Raw genomic sequence first — 18,387 nt, 5'->3', positions numbered from 1 at the left:
ATGGTAAGAACTCCAGCAGCAGCTCTATTGAATGGCTCCGGCCCCTCTGGACATCTATATTTTACAACGTGGCTACAGGTGACAGACACCTAAGATTAGAGAGACTGATAACTATATATTCCTAAAGGGTCCTGTCCTTCTAGATGGACTTTTTCAGAGGATGAATTTGTTTTGTCTGATCCAGGAGGCAGGATCTCACCAGGACTATCCACACGTTTCATCACTTGTATTCAGAAACACCAGCCACCCTCCCGCACCCAAAATCAGGGCAGGGTGACCCCATCCCACCCAGGGGGCAAACAAGCAGCAAACAGCAATTAAAGGCCCATGGAACACATGCATAGGAGAAAGGGAGAAAATTAAAAACACGCATCCAGGAATTGCTAAGCCTTTTGGACAGAAGTAAAGCAAAACAGTTTTACGTGAAGTCAAGCGTTCTTGCTGTTGTGAGATGAAAACGAACTGCATGAAGCTCATCTCACGCCCTACGAAAGGTCACGTTGGACAAGCTCGCAAAGCGCCCATATCCCATCTGACTTGGGAGCCAAGAGCATCAGGCTCCGCTGCCTTCCAGGAGACGCGTGTGAGCTCCAAGCTCTGAGACACAGTGAAAAAGGCCAATTCTGACCCACTGCCCAGCTCTCCGGGCATTCATCCTGCTCCCGAAACCCCTCGGGTCTTCCTACCACTTACAGAGGCATTTGGCAAGAATCACATCAGGCTCCTGCCAGAGGATTTACAAGAGAAAGGCAAAGCTGCCCTGTCAGATCTGCACTTTATTGCTGCAGGAATTTCGCAATATTGCTCTGCTGGGTGCTGGAACAAAGCAGCATCTTTCCAGGTGCCAGAGGTACCTGCCGGGAGGGCTCGGGGTGTTCACTTGGAGCACCTGTGTCTGCCAGGAAGCACCGGGACCAGCTGAGAACAGAGATGCTGCGGTACAGACACCGTGCTCCAGCCAGGACCCTCGCACTGACCAGCTGTATCTCCCTACAACGTTTCCTTTGGTGTGGTTTTTATTGTAGTTGGTTGGTTTTGGCCTCTTATTTATTTCTTATAATTCAGACTGTACAATCTTTGGAGCCAAAAGTATCTCTGCTGTTGCAATTACAGCCAGTACTCACCAAAACAGGCGAGTTCATGCAAATCAAGCAACTCCCGCAATACAAGTAACAGCTGAGAATCCACTTCATCACAATGGAAAACCTATTTGCTCTACAAGTAAAGCTCTTCTCTTTGCACAGATGAGATCCTCCTGTCACCCTTCCAGCATAAAGGATCACAAAAGCTTCCAGCTACCCGCTACAAAAAGGTAGATACAGGCATTTCAAGCTAAATAAAAATGACAGCAATGTATCTCAATTGCAGACAGTTGTGTTAGACCTCTGGCTCACGTTACCGTGTTCCACCATTAAATTAGATAAGCCTTATCCCAAATGTTGGCTTCTCTCCCCTGGCTGTTACTGCTTAAGGAATGGGAGGCACTGTGATAAGAGGTGGTTCTTTGCTACCTACCTGAAGAAGTGACCCCCCCACTTGAATAAATCTCTCCTCCTTTCAAGAGTTACTTAAAACAAGAGGGGCCAGGTTGAAAAAAATGCTCTTCTTATCACTAGATCACTAGTTCAAGCTCCATCCTCAAATGCCCAAAATAAAAGTGCTTGGAAAAGGGATTAATTTAACAAACACACTTCCCTGTCTTACAAGTTTCTACATGTGCAGAATAGGGAGAACACTTTGTGTAGTGGAAAGGGAACACCACGTCAGGCTGGGATCCCAAGGCTGAACAAAACATCGATTTCTACAGTACACAGGTACCCTGGGCCTTCTCTTACTGGGAAAACCCAGCAGGCAGCAACCCCTTTGCAGTTGTAATGACCATCCCCATCCGCGCAATGCACTCACAATTTGTGGTCAGCAGCTCGTCAAAATCCCGCAGCTCAAGAGCGTTCTGAGGTGCAGTTGAGTACAGACTCATCACGTCCTGGCTCCACAAGGACACATCTCCTCACCAGCCCAGCTCCTGCCTTACTCACCCCACCACTGCTCCCTGAGCGATGGCTCCTCACCAGCACCCACCCCTCCCTGTCTGCAGCTGGGATCTGCAACCCCAATCATCAAATAACCGACCACACTTGTGGTCAGGGTGAGCCCTTGGGAATCCAGCAACAACTCCTTGTTCTCGAGTTGCCGAAAGATCAAGCTCTTTAAATAAAAATAAAACTTGCACTTACACAGTGAAGTTAATCAAGCAAAACATTCTGCTCACTGTTTCCTGCTCCTGTGTGTCTGGAGCTGCCTTTTGCTTTTACAGAGATTTGCACCACAGGTCTAGAGACACGAGAGCTCTAAGAGCATCAAATGGCTGAAGACTGAAGTGGATAATACTCATCTCAGATTCCAGGTAGCTAATATTTCCCCAACAGGGCTCACACAATTTTTGGAACCATCTACTTTAGCCTTAATATTTAAAAAGGGGAATCTGGGATTTGATATGTGCCATGTATCCTGATTTTCTCCGATGAAACACAGAAACGTCTGAAGCAGCTTTTTAAGTTTATATCCTGACTGTTGCTCTATTTGTTCCCTCTATTTTAAGCTCTTGGGTATTCATGTTGCCGGAATGTTGACTGGCCCAGTCTTCTCATTCTCCAACATGAAATATCTCGGAGCAGACGTCCCAACTCTGACCTTGACAGCGATGACAACGTCTGTCACGTCTGTGCTCACTCACCCCTCTGATTCGGCTGCCAGCGGAGGTGCCACTGTCGGGTATTTCCGTTCTGCCAAGCGCTGCCAGCTTGGCCGGCGTCACCGCAGCCATAGCCAGAGCATCGCTACAACCTGGCCCGCCCAAGTTTCCATTCGAGCAGATCCATCCCGTGGCGTTTTATAAACCAGCAGCTTAATGTCTGGCTGACTAATTAGGTCCCCAGCTTAGAATATTGATTTTGGTTTTAAATGCTTCTTTTCTCGCCTTCTTTGCAATCCTACCGTCTCAGCCTGGGCTTGCATTGCATAGTGATATTCAGCACACCAAGTGGCGGTGACAGCAACTGCCCCTTGGCACCCAGCATGCCTGAAAATATTCGAAAATATTATCAATACTCTAAAAAGACAAGACAATTTTCAGCACTTCAGCTTAAAACCACCTCAATTCTGGCCCTGATTTTACAAATAAATATTGGCGAACGCAGTTCCCAACTTTTTACGTTGTACGACAGCGTAGCAGCAAAGGAAGAACACGCGTTTGGAACAGATTTAACAGGCATTTCGCTGATCCGGCTGCTCTGAGCTGCAGTGTAACATTGCCACCAGGCGGGCAGGCGCTCGCCGCTGGTGCCAGCGCCGCCGGGGCTGTTTCAGACCCAGACCGCGAACAAGCCGCGTATTGTTTGAACACCTGCACATGTCCTGGGAAGGGGCCAGCGGTGCCGCTGGCCGCCGCTCAAACCCCGACCTTTTTAGGCAGGAAGGCGGCGAAGTTTGCGGTTTGGTGTCAGAAAGCTGGCAGAGGGAATGAGAGAACGGCAGATCCCGCGCACCGGGCCAGCTTCAGAAATGTCACTGCTCTCCCCCCCTTGTGCACTTTTCTTTACCGGTGACAACACCCTGTGGCCATCGTGTGTTTGGAAAGACTCAAACGCTGGTCCGGCACCCGGCGATACCTCAGGATGCAGTTTGTAGCATTCGCGGCAGCGAGGGCCGATGGAAGAGCTGTCAGCCGTGTCACAATGTGGCCGCACGCTCTCAAAAACCCGCGTGAAGCTCCCAGAGCTCTGATAAAACTGAAGGCCACCTAAAGCTTATTATTCCTTGCTGCAAGAGAGAACAATTAGGAAAAGCAGCTACCAGGCCTCTCGGCTTCCTCCTTTACAAAAAGCTGGTGGAGAATCCAATTCCCAAATCACAGCCTGTTACAGTACAGGGTGATCCCCAGGAGCAACCACGGGAGCACGGCCATGAAATGTTTCACAGGGTGAAGCAACAACCTCTACAGTTGCATCCAAAAGGGTTTTTTCCTTTTCAACAAAAAAACCCTGACAACAAACAAAATGTTAAAGGAATTAGGAAAATAAGTCCCTTTGGCTTCTCAAAATTGTGTGGAGATATAATCTAGGAATAAGTGAACTGGAACAAACAAGATGATTTTTCAGGCTTCCAGAATAACGGTGACAGGGACAAAATGAAACGTCCGGCACTCCAGTGCTGTGGGATAAGCTTTCACATGAAATCTACGGTGCGCAAGAAAAGGCTTTGCTAAGAACTTTGCACTGAAAACGCCACCAGCAGAACCAGGATTTGAAACGTTGCCGTGGTGTTGGTGTTTCACCTGGTTGTCTCGCGGATAACTCATCGTGTGTGTGACGACACAACAATCCTACAGCAACCACAGTTAGTATTAGTGCAGGTTTTCTGGGGAGAAATACAACAGCTAGGGAGAAATCAAGCTGTTGTTTAAAACACCTTCATACACGACCAAAACCTCGGATGAGCTTCTTGCATCAATTTGCTTTTAAAGTTTATTTCTGTTCAGGAGGAAGACACAATTTTCCTTTACTCCAAGTGAAGTTTAAAAACTCAAGAGGGCGAAACAATAATTGGGAATACCATCAGCTTTAAGTTTGCCCTGTTACTCCTATAATGCTAGAAAACGATTGCCACTCTATTCCATATGGAAATACAGTTTTTGTTAAACTGGTGCATCATTACCTCACTCTCCCACTATTTACTTGTGCAGCGCCATTTGAATCACGACTCTTCCGGAACAGGAAAACCCCAGAGGAATGGTTTGGGTTCTGTGATTTTGGCAACCTAAGAGAAGACCTTGGAGCAAACACAATTTGTCTTTATTTTACGCTGACGCTCTAAACAGCTGTTTTGAGGGATTGCTTTCACAGTCTCTCGGGCAGGTGATGTTATTCTACAAGTGTTAGAACTGTGACAGTATTCAAAGCACCAAAAGCCAAGCACTAGCTCCAAAGATGTACTTTATTTCGTTATAAAGCAGATTGTTTAGGCATTATTTCTTCTTGTGAACATCCACTGTATGATCAGCAGGTCCTGCTCTGAGGACATAGCTGCTTGATAAGAGACAAGAATTCCAGCACTAGACAACAAAAATACAGATGCGTAGAATGAGTGCTGCTTAGACACTGAAGAGCCAACGGTCTAAACCGCAACCGGTTCAAACACATGTGACTAAAAATACAAGTACAGCTCCAGCCCAGCCAGAACCGTGTGCCCAAAAGTGGAGTCCTTTGTATTTTAACACAAAATTTGTACTGGGCTTCCTGGAAATAAAACAACGAACATCCTCAAAGCAGAAGAATCACACCGTGTTCCATCCCTCTCCTTTTAAACTCACTTTTAAACCATCCCTTATTTCACACCGAATTTGTGCTGTGCCATACTACTACTTGAGGAAAGACAGAAAATCATTGAATGTAGTGTGAAGTAATAGCGAGTGGTTGGTGGTGGCTACTTTATCCCAATAAATTTTCCTTTCCCAATTGTGATCCTCACCCCCGGCTGTGTCTCATTCCAAACTGGCAGATTTCTCACACGTTTGATGTTTGAGCTCAGTGCATTAACAAGGGCTTCCGGATGTCATCTGTGCCCCTTGGGTACGGAACAGAGTCTCAGCACTCCAAGCAGAAACAGCAACTCGTACACTGGCAGCCCAACATGCAAAAACGCCCAAAGCCGTGTTGTTGCAGCGGAGAGACATTCCAACGTTTTGAGTTCTCGTTTCCACGTTGTCCAATACTGATTGAGGAAAAACATCTTTACAAGACTCACGCAAATATTTGCATTTGGTCCGAGGCACCTGATTAGTACTGATGATCTAAATTATAATGGAGCATTAAGTATGATTCTGGTCCTTTATCTAAAGCTGGTAACGTCTCCAATCTGAAGGCATGATCCTCAACAAAGGAGGAACCCAAATACCTTCTGATCAAGCACTTTGCCATCCACCATTCAAGTCAATGAGATTAAAGGATGGAAAATCCTTCTATGGAAGCAACTTATAGGAGTTATCTATATCTAGAGATACAGACCAGTAACACAGTCTTTTCACACTCCAAAATTCACTAGGTATGAGTAGCCAGATAACATCCCGATTGCTACAAGACCAGAATTCATCATCAACAAGAGAAACTCAGCTTTAGCAAAGAGCACAAGCAGATTTGCATCTAAGCAGCCGTAACATCCAGTTCTTTCAGCGAGCATCAGAACTACAAGTACGGCCGCTAACGACAATGACAGCTAATTAGGTTTCACTAAGCTGCCAGTGTGACCAAGTTTCAAAGCTGCAACTCCGAGGCACAGACTCCAGCAGAATCTACACTGACCTGAGTTTTCTGCTGATGGAAGAGTGATGGTGGGAAAGAACACGGTCCTGCCTGACACAGAGAGCTGACAACAGTCTCAAGCCAATGTTCAACCTCTGACAAGGGGTAGTGTAGTAATGACAAGACAGCAGGAATTAGAGATATCGTTTAGTAAAAAGAAACAACTGCCTCCCAAATCTGCTGTACTGAAAAAAATAAACACAAAACTGAACATACGGAACACTGTTTGTGCTTGGAACCGTCATTATGGAACATGAGCATCAGAGGGAGAGGTTTTTCTCACCACTACTGCAAAGGAGCTGAAAAAAACCAAATTAATTGAAAAAAAGTCCTTTCCAAACATTCAACCCTCCCCACAATTATTTATTGAAACCTGTAAAGGCTCCAGGTATACTAATGTCGAAAGGGGCTCAAAAAGTTTCAGTCATTGAACTAAACCCAATTCAGAAAGCGGAGTCTCCTCACGCAATTAAAAAACAATTTTCTTAAAAAAAAAGTCTTTGCACTTGTTCCTCAGCAATTTATAAAATGCAAACAGTATGCTAGAAAAGTTTGAACATAAGGGAATGCACTTTGGAAACATTATTAAAATATGTGTTCCTATAGAATGACATGATCAAGTTTACATTACTTCTTTTCACCTGACTGGCTATATTTGGAGAATGCTCCTCCCCTCTTTCCTGGGTCCATGAGAAGCCAGGTTTAGAAAAGCAGAGCTCCCATACTGCCAACTTCACTCTGTTCCTTTACAAAAATTTCAAAGTACTGATAAATGATAGTGACAGCGAGCAAAATTCCAGTTCCAGACCCAATTGCCCCGAGGAAATCTGCCAACACAGAGAGGGCACCAATACAGAGGCCACCGAACGCCGCGGCCGTGGGGATGTACCTGGAAACACAACACGAGAGGAGAAAACGAACCATTAGAGTTTGCTCAGGATGTGAAGAAAAATACTAGGGCTAGTATTTTTATATATATATATATGGGATCTATGGGAAATACCTAGATCACAGGCAGCTTTTTTCTAAATACAATCCCACTGAGAACTGAAAGAAGGCTACAGAGATAATCTAACCAGATCATCTAAGAAATAAAACCCCCAAACCAACAACAAAAAACCCCCAAACAAACAAAAAACACAAGAAAACAAAACACAAACCACAAGAATTCAACTAGAATTGAAAAAAGTCAGCAGCGGAATAGTCTCTTCTGTCATGGGTCTACCAGTTCAAGACAAGGAACATACAATAGTGCCAGTTCACTAGGTAAGGATATAAAAAGCTCAACCTTACAGGAGGGGAAAAAATGCTAAGCTGAGAACATCTTAACAGTCTGTCATACAATTAAGCACAAAGATTAAGTTTATGGCCATCAGCTCAAGTCATGTGCAGATGACTGCAATCTAAAGTTCCAATCACATTTCTGTAACACGAAGGGTGAGTCCTACCCTGCAATCAGAAAACCTACAGACACCGTGCCCTGCTACTTCTGCATCTAGTAGATTTAATTACTTGCTTTAAAAGCAAGGTCTGCATGAAAACAGTACTCAAAACATAACGGCACATTGAAAAATACAGTCAAAAAATGTCTGACACACTGACTTGTGTGTCAGTTTCAAATAGTAAAGTACACTCAAATGCTCATCATTAGCTATCTTATAAAAATAGAAGAATATAACAAAAGGAAATACAAGCTGAGAATTTAAAGCACATTCTCTAATTGTAAGGCAAGAATACGCTGTAAAGTGCAAGCGCAGCCATTCATGAGAGACAATCTTCTATGTCTCACACATGTAACATTGAAGCTGAAAGAATATCTGTGTTCTAGGGTCTAGAAATGGTAACTCAGCCAAATTTGCAATGTGTTTCCCCATGACACTGTATGAACAGCTGTGAGACGTGCAGCTCACCTGTTCAGTTCATGTACCATTGAAGTTTCTCTGTGGCCTCGCATCACCATTTGTTGTTCTTTCAATTGTTTGGCAACCTGGATTGAATCAAGAAACAGAGCAAGTAAGTTTAGTGTCATTTGCCAAGGCCATGGAACTTAGTACTATTAAAAAAACAGAAGCAAGACATTCCAGTAAATGGTTGTGGTTTGGGTTTTTTTGGGGTGTGGGGGTTGTGTTTTTATATTATTCATCCAAGTTTAAAATACTCAGTATTTTAACTTCAGATATATTGCAGTCACAGACACTTTTCTGCACTGTCAATTATGCAAAGCTTTTTGAATAATTCCAGTCCTGTTGAGAACAGGAAACCCTGGACATTGGTAAGATCTCAGACACACAGTTCGATTCCTGTTTTGCCACCGGCCTTCTCCTGGTCAGGGTTTAGTAGATGTCAGCAAAACCATCCTGTGAAGTGTCCGCTTCTGCATTCCAGTTCCCCACACTCAGTTGAGCAAACTGTTTATTTGTGGGGCTGTTTCAAACAGTGCGACTTAGGAAGAATCCCTTCTTGGAACATCATTTTTAAACTGGGTTTCTGCAATTGTACAAGGTTCCAGTTGATCTCTGCAAACGTTTTACTGAGAGGAACCGAAACTCTAGCAGGGAACTTCTAAAGCTGAATCTAACGTATTAAAGAAAACACACTTTCAGATGATTAAGCTGCCAGTTCTCCACTATATTGTGAACATTTAAGTAATGATTTAGCAATTTTTATTTTCGACCTTGTTTACATGAAAATCATTTTCTTCAGTCTCAGGGAAGTATATTAAAGTATTAAAAGCTGTATGTTGTTTTATACTGGAAGAAAAATCTGGCTATAGATGGCTGTGAGTGCCTCCCTGCACACTGACAATAAGCAACCAGATGCAAGCCCAAAACAAGAGAGCACTCATGCTGTTACAGCAACTGTGCAACTATTACATCTTTGGTAAAGAATGGATTAAACCATTCCATATGGCTGCTAAACTTGATTTCCTACCCAAAACCCACACAATGCAAACATACCACGATGACAACTATTTTCCACCCTGTTTTCCAATTCTAATTTCAGAATGAGATAGTTGCTGAATATCAAATATCCTGTGGCAAATGTGAATTTTGAGAAGCTGGGCACAGGTATGTTAATACACTGCACTATATTCTCTGTTATCAGTGCTCCTAAGTTAAAAATAACAACCTCCAGTTAATCTTCCCCAAAATAAATGAGAACTCTCTATGCCAGACAGGGGCACAGAAGTTTTATCTGCAAGTTCTGACGTGGCAGCTGCTTCGCACACGGTGCATCCGTCATTTGGCACTGGAAGAGTTTCTACCTTTCACGTTACCTCCCACTGATCAGATGTTATATAGTGATGTTTAAATTTTCCTGATGCCAATGAAAGCAATTAGTTGGGTTTTGTTGTTTTCTAAAAAGCAGTGAAGAAAACAGGGCAAAAATTATCCCCGTTCTGCCCCTATTACCAAAAAAAAGACAAAAATTCTTATTTCTAAACACTCTTTCTGAGCCACAACGTCACCATTCACAAAAATCTTAAATGCTACCAACACGATTACCAGCATAATAGCCATTTCAGAAGAAAGTCGATCTTATTCTTACAACAGCCCATCTGTTTTCACCATGTAAACTTACATAAGTTATCGTTTTAAACTTACATCTTTGGCAGAGGAGCCAGAGACTTCAATCCATGTCTTGGAGAAGAAAGCACAGGAGCCCAACATAAATACGATATAAACAACTGCATGGACGGGATCTTCTAACACCGAAGAAAAGGACTCTGGAGGTGACAGATAATAACAAAGTCCACCAACGGGATAAGCACGAGCAGGGCCTCCAGATGACGTGTCCTAGAAGAAGGAAGCAGGCGGTCACCAACTTTCTCACTATTTCTTAGCCATTAAGTTTATATCATCTTCAGATGGCTGTATCATCACCGCTACAGCAGCACCCAAAGGTGCAACTTTACTGCCACAAGCAGTTTCTAATGTGGAAATGGAATACAACAAAACCCAGCAAAAATACCTAGGACAGCAAAGAATAGCCCAAGGTAAACGGAGACTTAAAATCTACACTCATCACCGCAATTCTCATACTCTGCCGTTCATTTAAATTACTAATCTAGGAGTTTCGGTGTACGTGACCACCTGTAGAAGTGTGTCTTAATGTTTAGAGAGACCAGCTCTTCAACTACATGTTTTAAGAGTGTTCTTATAAAGCCGTACGCAAGATCAAAATGAATACTCACAGACCAAGTGCCCAGCAGGCTAACCAGTAAGTTGCCACTGAAGCGAGCAGAAAGCATCTGGGAGATGACGTACAAGTTTGACACCAAGGCAGACTGAAGAATAATGGGAATGTTGGAAGTATAGAACAGCTTGATGGGGTAGGTGTTGTACTGGCCACGGTAGCGAGCAGATTTGATAGGAAGATCCACTCTGAAGCCCTGAAAAGTTTTCAAAAGAAAGTCCCCCGTTATACCTTGATATGAACCCACATTAGAGGTCAGACATTGCAAGTGCAAGGTCTTGAGAGCAAGAGAAAAAAATCCTGCAATCATTTTGTGCACAAACATGTATGATACCCAGAGGATTATCCATCCAAACGCTTCTGTGAAGAGCCTGGAAATGTGCACAATTGTCTAACTCACACATATAAGGAGGTGTGAAAGATGAAGGCATCAGAAGAAATCTGAAGCTTCAAGGAGACCGGACATAGCGTCCAGGAAAAGAAACACTGAAACTACGCAAAACTTTTGTTATTCTTCAGCAGTTTGCTGCAAGAAACAGTAAGAGACTTACAGGCTTAAAGACTCCAAAGTATTTTCCAGCAAAAAGCAAGAGCATTTGCTTTAGGCAATATTATATATACACATTCACTTATTTTTTTCAGAGAACCAAGTATGCCTCAAGTCTTTAGCGTAGCTACAGGAAGTGTGGGAAGTGATTTAAAGAAACTAGTATTAAATTAACATCCAGATGTTGCAGGCACAAAAATGAGTCTTCTGAAGGCACCAGAGAAGTGAAAATATAATTTCCTGTAAAAGGAAGCAGATTACAGATCTACTTCCATAGCTGTATAGCCCTCTTTAATCCAACTGACCTGGAAATAAATCACAATAGCAAAGACAAAGATGGTGGCAATCAGATTCATAAGGTTGGGGAGATTCTGGCGGTAAAAGGCCTCTCGAAGAGCTCTGACTTTGTCTGTACGAGTAGCCAGCAGATGGAACAGAGCGATGATGGCTCCCTCGAATTCCATGCCTTGGAAAGGAAAAGAAACCACAAGTGAGGCGTGCTGTGATTATCTCCAAACTTCAGTGCTCTGTCCCATCAGGCATACTGCTGAAATACAGCATGCGGAACAGGATTTCTCCAAGTCTTTTGCATCTTGAGCACACGCTTAATTCTACTACTATCATCCTTCATATTAGCCATGTTATTTCCAAGATTATTTTTTAAATCCCCCTGTAGTGGTCTAGAAACTAAATCATAACCCAACAGGCAAACGGGATAACTTTATTGGTGTCTAGAAAGATTGACATTCACCAAGTTATTTCCCTCTTTCCTTCTCCACACCGTAAAAAAAATAAACCAAAAACCAAAAAAAATGAAGGAGGCAGCATGCTTTCTAGTGTCATTCACGGCGAGACACACTAATTATTGTTTGTATTACAGCAAATGTGATAATCTCAGTTATGTTTCCTATTATAAAGCACCAAACAAGATCACCTCCTGTCAGGTTTGGAGAATAAGGTCTTTGGGACAAAGAGTAAGACTTGCAAGGAGCAGAAAGAAACAGATTGTGTTTGTCAGTAAGTTGGGCACAACCGTAACACGAGGGCAGTGTACTATTGTTGAGTTTTAATGGAGGCACTGGAAAAAATTCAAGTTCAGGGAACATCTTGTGAGATACTACAAAATGAAAAAGAAATGTCTTCGTACTTGCACCGTGCACAGGAGCACTTGCTGTATTAAGTTTCACTATATGGCAACTACGTAGCTGAGACGGTAGTAACAGCATTTGCCATTGAAGTTAACATACTGCAAAAAAAACACTTTGCCTTTTTGTGCAAAGTTAAGACTTTTCCACAACTGACATTTTTCTATTTTAAATGATCATTGTACTATTCTACACAAGAATGTAATGAGTTGGAATTTTAAAAGAATAGTAGGGAGAAGCTACTTGGGTTTTTTGTTTCATTTGAGAAAATAATTCCATCCTAATGCAAGTAAAGGAAACAGACTGTGCCACATCACCTCGTCCCGTGTTCACGGTGGTGGGGCTGAACGCTTTCCAGACAATTGTCTCACAGATGTTGGTAGCAATGAAAAGAGAGATGCCAGAACCCAGCCCGTATCCCTTCTGGAGGAGCTCATCCAAGAGCAGAACTATCAATCCAGCGACAAAAAGCTACAGTCAAAAAAAGAAAGAAATACAGCGTTAGTCTCATCCTCTTTAAATTGTTGTTAGAAAAATAACTTGTCTTAAAAGATGAGTATAAATGAGCAAGCAGTCACAATTTGATCTTTTTTCTCTGCATGTGGGGGCAGGGAGTCCATACGGCTGATCTTTTGACCCTTTCAGAGGAAGAGTAAATAGGGAGGATTAGAAATTACCTGGATTGTGATAAGCAAGCAGATACCAGCACCCATCTCAGATGGGTCTCCATACATTCCAGTCATCACATAGACAATAGACTGTCCGATGGTAATGATCATTCCAAACACTGTAGAATAAAAATAAAGAAGTATGTATTTGTTCTGGAGATTTATGTTATTGGCAATTATATTATTGTTATATTCTATAATTCAATATATAATTGAAAGTATTTGTATAATTTACACATTTAAAGTATATATTTTTATATATATATTTATAAGCATATACTACATATTAACTTATTATATCATTCAATTATATAATTTAAATAGAAATCCCTTCTTTGTAAAGAAAGTTGGGAATGAATACACAAATCACAGGACATTTGAATTCAATGGCAAGTTAAGGTTGTTGTTTGAAATCTGGCATTGAAAATACAAATACACAGACACTTCAGAAACACACTTAAAAGGAAGTGTGTTTGGTTACCGAAGACTGCTTTAGATATTGAAACCTGGGCGGGAGTTAAGATATTACCTTAGCAATTTAGATTGTTTTTTTTCCAGTAAGCACATCAGTAAGTAGCATGGTACAGCATCAAATAGCTAAAAATTGGAGGATCCTTTAGCTAAGTCATTTATTGACTGAGCACAGAGATCTCTTATTGCTGAGAAAGACCCACGCTGGAAACTGCAAGGTAAAAACTACTCCAAACATCTTAATCGATACTAACTTTTTTTAGGTTAACCCTGACCACCACAGTTCAAAGGCTGGTCCCCTAGTCTCTGTATTTCTTAGTTTACCCAATGCGATTAGAGCAGCAATGCCAACTGCACCAGTACTTTTCCTTTTCAAACCTTTTCGAAGCTTAACAGCTAACAAGCCAGAGAGCAGTCAGTAAAAAACCCATGAAACACAGAAGTCTGTGGCACAGCATAAACACACCACATGACAGAAACCCAGCTATCTGACTCCAACGTTCACCACGTAGTGAGTTGACTCTTATTTTCAGGGTTAGACGCACTAAAACATCAGCCTTTAGTACCAGCCATTACTCACGTTTCTGTGCTCCGTTGAAGAGAGCTCTGTCCTTCGGGGTGTCCCCAACTTCAATTATCTTGGCACCTGCCAAGAGCTGCATGATGAGCCCAGAAGTGACAATCGGTGAAATGCCCAGTTCCATCAACGTACCTGCAGGTACAGGGTGAACAATGAAAGAAAATAATGGGATGTGCTGTACCCAGGTGCCTTTCAAGTTCCAAGTTTCTTTTTTTCCACCCTTTACATGACGATGGAGAAGATCTAAAACTCCCAATCTCCATAAACATCAAAGGTTTCGATGATATCAGAAGCTTGTTAAAGGTCAGTCTGATAAGCAAACTTCTCAGTACCTTAAAAACTGTGTTTGCTGAAAAAGACTTTTGCTCTCAGAAAGTGAGGTAGGAATTTGCTTTCTGCCTCTGACAATCAATCACTTTACTATTTGTAATTTTTAACAGGAAAATCCAAATTTTCTTCAGGATTGCCCCACGTTCCATGCATATATGCACATCTCATCGTGATGTGAACTGACAGATATCCCAAATTATATATAATGACAAAGTGAACTTGGAAAACTGTCACAATTTTTAGTTCACACCTGCATTAAAAAGCCTCTGTAAGAAACTGACGTTTCGATAAACTACCATGAATTTTAATATTCTGTGAGACAGAAAACCACAGTATAAGTATTTGAAACACAAATCAGAAGACTGCAACAGCAGCGATGCTGGTAACTAGGAACTGTCTCTCCCCGACACTTTTCCCCCAAAATGCTCCTTAATTTTTGTACAGATAATAGATTGCATACGGCCAACCATAAACCCATTTTGTCCACAAAACTGTGCTTTTCCCAATGCTACACTGGGTTGTGATTTTACATAATATATGAAATGTCTTTTCCCTCTTTGCTCTGGTTTTTATCTTCTTTAAAGCAGAACGTAAGGTAAGAATGAGTCCAAAAATGTTGTGGTCCAAATTAAAAACTGCCCTCCAGAAAGACTAACCATACCTCTATTTGATGCCAAAATCACTCTCATCCAGTAGAAAGGATCTGCTGAGTCTGACGACATGATACCAAACAAGGGAATCTGCATTTCCAACCAACAGAGGAAAATGGAATTTAATTAGAGACTTTGTAACATCCTCTGACCATTCCAGCTCTTCCTTAAAAACAAGGGAAAGAATCATACCTGGCAGCATACTAGGAAGATGAAGAGTGTGATAGCTGTCCATAGCACCTTCTCCTTAAACTGAATCTAAAGGAAAAATTTTAAAAAATCAACAACAACCAAAGACAGTAAAGCTGTCGAGATAACAAGGTCTAGTCAATCAGGCAAACTTCCAGAGTAGCTACAGCTCACGTTATTTTCTTGTGAAGGGACCAAGTACAGGATATCCTAAAGAAAATAAGTCACTCTTCATCCTTTTTGTACTATATAAAGCCAAGGAAAATAAGCTTTATTGAAACGTTAATCCAAATAAATAAGCTTATGCCAATGGTAGGTAATTCTAGCACTTCACAGAAATAACTTTTAGTTTTCATAAAAAAGGCTCTCTAGTGAGAAAAAAATAAAAATACAGAGAAGCTTATTTTAGCAAATAATCTTAGATTGGAATTTGAGAAGCAAAGATTTTCAAGTTGCTATTTTAAACTACTCCTTTCAGCGTCTCACCACTCACTGTTATGGCATAACCACATCTACACAACTGCATTTATCAGCAAATATATTCTGTATAAGCATATTCACAGGACAGGATGTACTAGACAAGCACTCTGCTGAAAACCATCGTGCCTAAAACTGCCATTCACCCAAGAAGAAAAATAAAAGAAAACCCCACAAACGCAAACTAAGCTGTAAACATTTTATATTACACAAATACAGAATTAGGACGAGTTTATTAACTTACCTTCCGTTCTGGCTTTTGGATTTCAGGCAAGATAACACAGAAGGGCTTGATTACTTCAAGAAATTTTACTGTAAGGAAATGAGTTAAAAGACAAAGTGAACACACGGATACAAAGAACACTGAGAAAAGCTCAAGTAAAACTGAATTTGGGCACGTACTTTAGTCACATGTTCTCCTATGAGCACAGATTTGATTTGGAAAAGAATTAATGTTAAACTTCTCGAGCCAAGCCTAAGGCTGTATACATATTTTGGACTGATTTGAATTAAAACGTGTGCAAAGATGCAGAAGAAGAACTGAAACTACTGGAGGGTTTGCACTTCTCTGTTGAGAGCACCCACTTCATTGTCGACTTCCTAAGGCTTTCAGACCCGCTCATAAAAATTATTTACTTAATTTCAATCAATTAACTGCCTGAAATGTTACATTGGACTGTGGTTTTAAACTTAAATTGTGATTCTCTTTTACATCTACCATGATACAGATTGGCTAAAATGCTTTCCAAGCAGCTCTTCCTCAAGGTAGCAGACCCTGGAGATCCATCCGCTTGAATTCCTTCTGGACTGCAGATCCCCCTTCGTAGTTTACTCTTGACACTGTCATTGAGGTTTTGGCTTACGGTGTTACAACCAGTCACCAAGGGGACAACACGGCCCTCCCCACCCCAGTATCCACTGCCTGGGATGGTCGATCCTGCCCTAGAACACCTGCCATAACCAGGGAATGGGCATTTACTCTGCCCTGGGGAGACCACACCTGGAATATTGTGTTCAGCTGTGGCCCCTCAGTTCCAGCAGGACAGGGAACTGCTGCAGAGAGTCCAGCGCAGCCACCAAGATGCTGAAGGGAGTGGAGCATCTCCCGTGTGAGGAAAGGCTGAGGGAGCTGGGGCTCTGGAGCTGGACAAGAGGAGACTGAGGGGTGACCTCATTAATGTTTACAGATATATAAAGGGTGAGTGTCAGGAGGATGGAGCCAGGCTCTTCTAGTGACAATCAGTGATAGGACAAGGGTAATGGGTTTAAACTGGAACACAAGAGGTTCCACTTAAACACGAGAAGAAACTTCTCAGTGAGGGTGGCAGAGCCTGGCCCAGGCTGCCCAGGGGGTTGTGGAGTTTCCTTCTGTGCAGACATTCCAACCCGCCTGGACACCTTCCTGTGTAACCTCATCTGGGTGTTCCTGCTCCATGGGGGGATTGCACTGGATGAGCTTTCCAGGGCACTTCCAACCCCTGACATTCTGGGATTCTGTGATTTCACTGCGAAAGGGAGAAAATAAAAAATTCCAGAGGGAGCCTCCAAATCAGAGGAGAGAAAACCCCCACAGGACTGGGCGCGGAGAGGCCTGGACCCAGATCGGGGCGGGCGGGCGGGGGCAGCGGCCGCTTAGAGGGGCCTGGAGGCGGAGGAGGGATCGGGGGGATAGGGAGGGCCCGTCCTCAGGTGCCTGTGAGAGGGCAGCCGGTGGTCCCGCATCCCGCGGAGCCCCCTGTCCCCCGGTCCCCGGTACTCACTGCCCATGGCGGCCGCCGGACGGGAGCGCGGAGAGATCGGCGGCCTCGGAGAGACACGTCAGGGCTCGAGCCCGGCCGCCCCCTTCCGCTTCCTGCCACGCGCCGCGCTCGCCGGGCACCGCCACTGCGCAACCGTCGCCTTGCGCCCTGCGCCTACAACTCCCAGCATGCACAGCGGCCAGAGAGACTCACACCCCGTGCGGCTTCCCCTGATGCTGATTGGCTCCCCGCGAGCCTACACAACCAATCAGATGAGGAGGTGACGCGCGGCTTGCTGGGAGTTGTAGTTTTGACCCCTCCGACCGCCATCTCATTCAGGTGTTACCAGATATCGTGACGGCGGTTTAAAAGTTCATGTGAGATAAATACATAAATTAACACTTAAAATGTATTTTCTGCTTCAGTGTTTGTATAGAGGGATGTTTTAGGCCTTTCTCTGCAGTAAGAAGCCGCCTGCACCCACAGCAGCGGGTGGTGTCGCAGAGCCTGAGGCTGATTTAACACACATAAAACATGAAATATCCGTGAAAATGGGAAACATTGTGCCGTGTGTCTCTGTAACCACCCAGGAGGGCCAAAAAGTGAGAAGTGCTCACACTGACTTAGTGGTGTTTTTTTTCCTGGCTTTTATAGACAGATTTACCACTGCTCTGTAAAGTAAAGATAAACGGTAGTTAGAGAAAAGCAAATAAAAGTGTTAATGCAAAGCAATTAGTCAGCCTTTGTTTCTGTGAAACACATAATGGCTTCACAAAACTCACTGTTATTTTCTAGGTACTTAGGTGTGTGTTATTCCATTATTTGATCCCTGCTTTCCTGAGATCAGCTTTAAAAGACCAATCCTAATTCCTATTCATTTCCCTGTTGGTTTTGTTTTGGTTTTGGGTTTGTTTGTTTGGTTGTTTTTTAATTGGTGGACATCATATTTGCCCTTCTCCAGGCTTCTGGAACCCTGTGTCTCCTCAAAGAGTTACTGAAGACATCTACAATGGGTCTGATAATGGTTTACTTCTTGTC

The 18,387-nt window shown here is 42.9% G+C and overlaps 1 protein-coding gene across 1 annotated transcript; it reads right to left on the bottom strand.

Moving 5' to 3' along the window:
• Positions 1-4,974: 4,974 nt before the first annotated feature.
• On the bottom strand, positions 4,975-17,527 carry SEC61A1 (SEC61 translocon subunit alpha 1). Its single transcript, XM_065075679.1, has 12 exons — positions 17,371-17,527; positions 15,855-15,922; positions 15,137-15,202; positions 14,956-15,034; positions 13,965-14,096; positions 12,923-13,032; positions 12,563-12,716; positions 11,406-11,566; positions 10,552-10,749; positions 9,962-10,153; positions 8,267-8,343; positions 4,975-7,245 (listed from the first exon to the last, which is right to left on the bottom strand). Exons 1-12 carry the CDS (start codon positions 17,375-17,377, stop codon positions 7,059-7,061), a joined length of 1,431 nt encoding a protein of 476 aa, XP_064931751.1. The 5' UTR covers positions 17,378-17,527; the 3' UTR covers positions 4,975-7,058.
• Between the last annotated feature and the right edge of the window lie 860 nt (positions 17,528-18,387).

Source organism: Columba livia, chromosome 10, assembly GCF_036013475.1.
Source record: "Columba livia isolate bColLiv1 breed racing homer chromosome 10, bColLiv1.pat.W.v2, whole genome shotgun sequence".
NCBI lineage: Eukaryota > Metazoa > Chordata > Aves > Columbiformes > Columbidae > Columba > Columba livia.
The sequence above is the reverse complement of the archived record's forward strand: the minus strand, read 5'-3'. Positions and strand labels throughout refer to the sequence as shown.